Source organism: Anopheles stephensi, chromosome 2 (assembly GCF_013141755.1).
Source record: "Anopheles stephensi strain Indian chromosome 2, UCI_ANSTEP_V1.0, whole genome shotgun sequence".
NCBI classification, from domain to species: Eukaryota; Metazoa; Arthropoda; class Insecta; order Diptera; family Culicidae; genus Anopheles; species Anopheles stephensi.
Window position 1 is genome coordinate 81,218,992 of NC_050202.1, and position 6,300 is coordinate 81,225,291.

At 50.0% G+C, this 6,300-nt stretch overlaps 3 protein-coding genes across 4 annotated transcripts; all 3 read right to left on the reverse strand.

The window, feature by feature from the left end:
- Positions 1-222: 222 nt before the first annotated feature.
- LOC118505550 (protein D3-like) lies at positions 223-1,876 on the reverse strand. Of its 2 annotated transcripts, none has more exons than XM_036041502.1 (2): positions 922-1,876; positions 223-856 (listed from the first exon to the last, which is right to left on the reverse strand). In XM_036041502.1, the coding sequence occupies exons 1-2, from the start codon at positions 1,571-1,573 to the stop codon at positions 801-803; spliced, it is 708 nt and encodes a 235-aa protein (XP_035897395.1). In that variant the 5' UTR covers positions 1,574-1,876; the 3' UTR covers positions 223-800. The 2 variants fall into 2 exon arrangements, with proteins under 2 accessions (XP_035897395.1, XP_035897396.1); XM_036041503.1 differs by having other exon boundaries at positions 224-856; positions 934-1,876.
- Positions 1,877-2,012: 136 nt separating this feature from the next.
- Positions 2,013-3,256, reverse strand: LOC118505551 (protein D3-like). Its single transcript, XM_036041504.1, has 2 exons — positions 2,686-3,256; positions 2,013-2,616 (listed from the first exon to the last, which is right to left on the reverse strand). Exons 1-2 carry the CDS (start codon positions 2,884-2,886, stop codon positions 2,125-2,127), a joined length of 693 nt encoding a protein of 230 aa, XP_035897397.1. The 5' UTR covers positions 2,887-3,256; the 3' UTR covers positions 2,013-2,124.
- A 1,107-nt stretch (positions 3,257-4,363) lies between these two features.
- LOC118505552 (phosphatidylethanolamine-binding protein homolog F40A3.3-like) lies at positions 4,364-6,012 on the reverse strand. The gene is made up of 2 exons (XM_036041505.1): positions 5,568-6,012; positions 4,364-5,495 (listed from the first exon to the last, which is right to left on the reverse strand). The coding sequence occupies exons 1-2, from the start codon at positions 5,987-5,989 to the stop codon at positions 5,342-5,344; spliced, it is 576 nt and encodes a 191-aa protein (XP_035897398.1). The 5' UTR covers positions 5,990-6,012; the 3' UTR covers positions 4,364-5,341.
- Positions 6,013-6,300: the final 288 nt, after the last annotated feature.

Genomic DNA, 6,300 nt, shown 5'->3' on the forward strand with positions numbered 1-6,300 from the left:
AGACAACTACCCTGGTAACAAAATCGTAATGCTTTTTCTCGTTCCAACTAAGTAACACGTAAACCTACCAAAGCGAAAAGCTGCGAGGGAGAAGCTGGTACGCTGGTATTTAAAAAAACAATTCTCGACCTACGCTTTATTGAATCTAGCAATTGAAACTGAAGAATTTCTCAAGTTAGTTACATCACACCATTTGCAAACAGCATCCCATCGCCGCTGTATTGTTTGTTTATTTTGCTATACGTTGGCCTGAATAACACCTGCACAAGATTTTGTTCTTTGGGAATTCGATATATCGGCACTTCAACCAGAGCTGTCAGAATAATAGAAGCGCGAAATTGCATCGGGGTGAAACCGTGCAAATGTCGCAAATCTTTTCGCATTTGTAGTGCTTTGCAAACTGTTGCTATGGTTACATTAGAATTTGCCTGAACCACGCTGATGGACTCCAGTTTTAAATATAATTTTGTAAAAATCCGTTACCGCTGGTGAAGCTCTTTCGTTATTAATACAAATCTTACTGGCAGCATTCAATACGATCATGGCATATTGCTCATATTTCCATATAGACATAATATTTGTATTTGTTTTGTTTATTGAATTATGTTAATCGAAAATTTCATTTGAAGCATGTTGAACAACCCAACGCTGTTTTTACACTAGACATAATAATTATCCCTAAAGTGCTTATACTATCGTTTTTTTTTACACATCACCTATAACTCCATAGCCCATAGACTACTCCCTCTGCCGCATCTGAACCGCAACTAGCCTACAGCATTTGCATTAAAACTGCACCACTACGGACCGCCAAACACGGTTGCATTACGTGCTCCGTTCAGCTCGTTCAGCGAACCTAGGGGTACCAAAGAAAGAGAACATTCTAGCATCAAACTCACTGCACCAGCCAGTCAAACTCACGCTCGCTCTCACATTCACGCAGCTGGGCCTGCAGCGTGTTCACGTAATCGTCGTACTGCGTCTGGAAGAAGTTGCCCGCGTACAGGTTGGTCAGCTCGTACTTGCGCGTGAAGTTGCGCGTCGAGAAGTACCGCCGCACCGTACCACACTGGGCCGAGATTCTTGGTTCGGCCGAAAAGTCCAGCTTCTGCAGATGCTCAAACACGAGCAGCACAAACCGGTGCAATCCCGTGCCGCGGGGCGTTACAGCGCCCAGATACTCGACGAGTGTTTCTCCACGATCGATATCGTTGCCCGGGATGTTTCCCACCGCCCAGTGGATAAACTCCCTGTACCGAGGATCGTCACGCGATGGCACGTCCGGATCGGTCAGGATGAGCGTGTACAGTGCGCGTTCGTTAGAGTTAAACGTGACGACCGGTGGGTTTCGAATTTGGGTCGGTGTCAGACGATTACCACCCTCCGCCTGGCGGCCACTCTTGAACGATACACGGGCCCAACAATCGGGTGCCTCGTCGATCACGTCGGGAACCACCTCGTACGAAGCGAACGCACGATAAACGTGCGCATCGTTCAGTATGTCGGAGGCTCGAGATTCTAACAGCAGCAGACACATCACCAGCAACACAACACGCCGTACCACCGAGGACATCCTTCAACAATCGCTCCACTACAGTGGAGAACACAAGCGGTCCAAAGCAACTGTCCCCGGGACGGTGAAAAGATTTTCCTTTTAAGCAACTCCCCACTGACAAAGTCGCAGAAACTGGTGTTACGAAAAACTGGTTCTGCCTTATGTGGGTACCCCGTGTGTGCGTAGAATTTCCCTCCCCGTGCGATTCGTGAAAAGTGAACGTAGGAGAGAACTCCTTCAGCTGTTAGAGGAGATGTTTTCACCCGATCTCTATCTCGGCGCTCCGATTATCTAACGCACCGCACTACAGGTCATTGCATTCTGTCTTGGCTAGAGCAAGCAAAACACGTTCATTAGCTGTCCGCTCGAAGACCTTAATTAACGAACATTGGGGGTGATAATGACACTAACGGCATGCTTCATTTCGGACCTTGATAGTAGCGACGAGAGCATTGTCCAAGTGCTGTCAGCATGTTTGTATTCGCACTCTTTTTGTTGTCGTTACAAAATCCCTCACAATCCACCATAAATTGCCATCTTAGAGTAAAACCGGCCCCGGCTTATCATCGCTACTCGGTTCCGGACGATAGCTGAGCGTGCAGCGTCGGGACGTAGTCATCGTACTGTGCCTGATAGAAGTTTCCGGCCACCAGCTCGCCGAGCCCGTACTGCTTCACAAACTCACGGTGCTTGTAGTTGACCCGATGGTTACGGCTGCGGTTCGAGACGCGTGGAGCCTGGCTAAAGTCGATCCGTCCGGCCGGTTGCTCGTACACCAGAAACACGTACCGATGCAGCCCGGACCCGTTCGGTGGTCCGGAGCCAACGAACGCGTACATATGATCACCGTCCTCCACCTTGGTGCCGGGAATGTTACCCACCAGCCAGTGGCCAATTTCGCGGAACTTTGGCTCCTTGCGGTTCGGTGCGTCCGGGTCAACCATGAAGAGGGTGTAGTAGGCGTCCGGTTTTGCCGTCCACTCGACACGCGGCTGATCCTTCACCTGCGTCGGCCGCAACTCGTTACCACCGTCCACGGTTACACCGCTCGGGTACGTGATCTACGGGAAGCGAAGCTCAGCGTCAAAAACGGTACGGCAGAAGCAAAAGAAAACACGCTGCATACCCACCTTGGCAAACTCTTTCGGTGCAGCATCAATCACGTCGGGAATCACCTCGTGCTGCGCGAAAACCTGTTGCACCTCGGCCATTTTGGAGGTTGTCGTCGTTGCGTCACTGGCGCTGGTAGTGCTACTGTCGCTGTCTGCAGTCCAAATGCCGTCCAGCAGTAAACACAGCCCGATCGCAACTATCAACGTTGTACGCGGCATCTCCGCTGCGCTTGTAATAGTCACTTGAAATCGTTCTTATCACTCGCCGCGATGATGCGCTATCAGATGTGTCACACAAAGCCGTTTCTCCTCCGTAGGATGACTGACTGATGGAACGTACGCAATAATCTTCTCCACTCCAAAAGCCAGCAGCAGACGAGATAGCGTGATGTTTGGCTTCGGGGTGGGGGTTTTTTTTTTGTTTTGTTTTGTTTCGTGTATTGGTCAGTCAAGTGTGGCGAAGTGGCGTTGCATTTGTTGTCGCGCTCCAGCGTTACCGGTTTGGCTGGTGGACCCGAGTGTGGGACCCGATCAAACACACAGCACAACACTAAAGCATGTTGGTTTGCGTGAATGCGCGGCCCGCACTTTTTTGTACATGATCGCGTACGCCGTGCGTAGGCCATGCGCTTGTGTTGGTTTGTAGAAAGAGATATTCTCACCTGTCCCGCGTGTGTTGATATTTTGGATTGGATTAAACATAATACGTTCCTCAGATGTGTTATAATTTACCCAGGCAAGTTTTCTGGACAAAGTTCTTTATTAGTAATGTATTGATAATAGTTAAAATTATTTTTGGTATTAAGATCTTCAATCGTCAAATCCTATTCGGATCGCCTCCCCGTACACAGGACCGACTGTACAGCTACGGGTAAAATCAAGGCAAATGAGGCCAACAATGATGGCTGATTTAGACAAGAAGAAGAAGAAGAAGAAGAAGAAGAAGAAGGAGATCTTAAATCGTTGTCGGTTGCCTTGCCTAGGTATAAATATCAATCTAGGACTTGAAATGTCCATATCTGAAGGATTAGACTAACGCACCAGCTCATCGGTCATTCACACAGCAGGATAGGGAATCAAATCTCATCCAGACCGTTCCCCCGAAGAAGTCAAAGAATCATGCAATGGCAAGCCAAGACAATACCCCTCTCGGGGCTGTGAATCCAAAAAATTAAGAAGAGGGGTCCAGTTTTGAGATAATTAATTGGACTCAGAGACCTTTCATATTGGCATTCTCGAACTTAATATTTCTTCTTCGAATAATCTTAAACTATGCTTAAATTAGTTTACTAAGGGACCACCAATTTCAAAAGAAATCACTGTGTTGCAGATTCTTCGAATATAAAATTGCTGTCATCTCTCCTCCTTATTAAAAAGTAGCGACTTAATCCTGAGCGCTGATCCGTTCTTCAATCTGCAAAGAGCCCAACGGAGCAACGAGAACGATATAAAGAAATGATTTCAACCAGATTCCTCCGTGTTCCATTCAAAACACACACGCACCTCTTCTTAAGTTTCATCTTTCAGATGGATCTCCAATTGCTTTTCTTTTGCGTTGCTGTTTCCAACACTGCAACATTGTGCGTTTTGCATGTGCCAAAGTAAAAAAGCCAATTTTCCCAACCTCTCGAGAAGGCTCGAGGCGGCGGGCACAGACAATTTCGCAACGAAAAATAAAACTGACACAATGTACGCGTACGAACCACCAGACTATATGTGCGCCGGGGAAATAAGTCGCAATTTTTATTGAACCACCCCAACTGTTGTTAGACTACAGCATAGGCCACACAAGCACCGTTTTTTTTTTTTGGATTTGATTCCTACCTCGCCGTCCGCGACCGTCGTACGCGCATCACAAATCGTTTTTAAGAGCCTATGTATACATACACACACAAAGAGACGTAAGGCTTTTCCACTGCTCCCGTTCAATGCAATGTACCGTGCTCTCTGTCCTTTTTTTTCTGTGCCACGAATTTCCCTTCGCGATTGCTGTCTCACTTATGCTAATCGGTTACGTACTAACGCAGCACCACCGGAGCTGCTGTTTTACATAGAATCGTTTCTGCCTTATAATCCTTTCGCTCGTCGTTTCCTGGTCAAGGATACCCGGGGCAGGGACCCTTTCCCTCTTCTCGGCCGAAGAGGTTCCCCACTGGCACGGCACACACACCGACAGCACACAGGTGAGCCACAGATGCACAGATCCGTGCCGTTCGCTTTAATCGATCGTTCCTGCAGCGTCTCGGTGTCGTTTGCAGCCAACATACAAACAACAGGCTCTACGTTATTATTTTCATCTCCTGCGTCCTATGTATCCTGCCCTATGCTAACCACTCACATTCGTTCCTTCGTTCGGTGTAATGTTGATGTCTCCCGTTCCTCACCCTTTTTGCTCCTGATCGCCCTCCACCGATGCTGCTGTGCTGTGCACCGACGGACAGCATCTTCTGCTCCACCACCAATACCTACATCATTATCCTCTCAGCCCGAGCTGCACGCCGCATTGGGAAGATCCGCCGAAGATCCTTCCATTCCTTCCGCCGTGGGTTGCATGCTGACGAAAGTTTAACGACCTTACCACACTTTCTGCAGGAAGCCACCGGGGAAAGAAGGAAACTTTGTTCGCCGTTCGTCGTGTTGTTTTGGTCCGGGGCGAAACGGGACTCGTCGGGCTTCAGAATGCGTTTTGAAAGTGGCCCAGCTGACGGTAGAGCTTCGGCACGTAGTCATCGAACTGGGCCTGGAAGAAGTTGCCCGCCACCGGTAGCCCCAGCTCGTACTTCTCCGAGAACTTGTGCGTGGAAAATTTGCCCCGGCCCTGGGTGCTCCTGGGGAATGTGCGACATGCGGTTAGGAAACGGTGGTCACGAGGGGGGGATGTTGGGGTCATCACATGTTACCTGTTCGAAAGCCGCGACTCCTTGTAGTAGATCCGTTCGTTCTGTCGGTACAGCAGAAACACGTACCGATGGAGGCCCGTTTTGCGTGGTGGCGCCGCCCCGATGTAATCGGACAGCGTGTCACCCTTCGCCAGGTCCAGCCCGGGTATGTTCACCACCAGCCAGTGGTGCCACTCGCGAAACTTTGGTGCGGTACGGCTCGGTGCATCCGGGTCGGTCATGATGAGCGTGTAGTAGGCGTCCGGTTCCGCGTCCGGCCAGCTTACCTCCGGCACGTGCTTCACCTCGGTCGGTGTTAGCACGTTGCCGAGATTCACGCGCAACCCGCCGGGATACACCACGTGCAGCAGACTTTCGGGAGGAACCGGCACCACGTCCGGGACGATCTTGTGGTTGCGCATATCGCGCACAAAGTCCGACATCCTGCCGGGGTTTCGCGCGAAACGCGACTGCCAAACGCCCAGGCACAACAAGGGGTACGCTGTTCACGAGCGAATCGTGAAGCGGGCGAGACCTTTAACTGTGTGCCGCCCCACCGTCGGCTAGAATCGAGGGCTTGTGTTCTAGGTTTATAGGTCGTGTTACGTGCCGACTGCTTCAATGGAAACCAGTGCACCATGCGGACCCCCGTGCAGCGAACTATGGGTAGGGATCCTCGGGGCCGGGCACTCGAATTGCAAGCAACGGATGCATTTAATTAAACTTTTCCCTTTCGGCGAAACACTGCTAATGG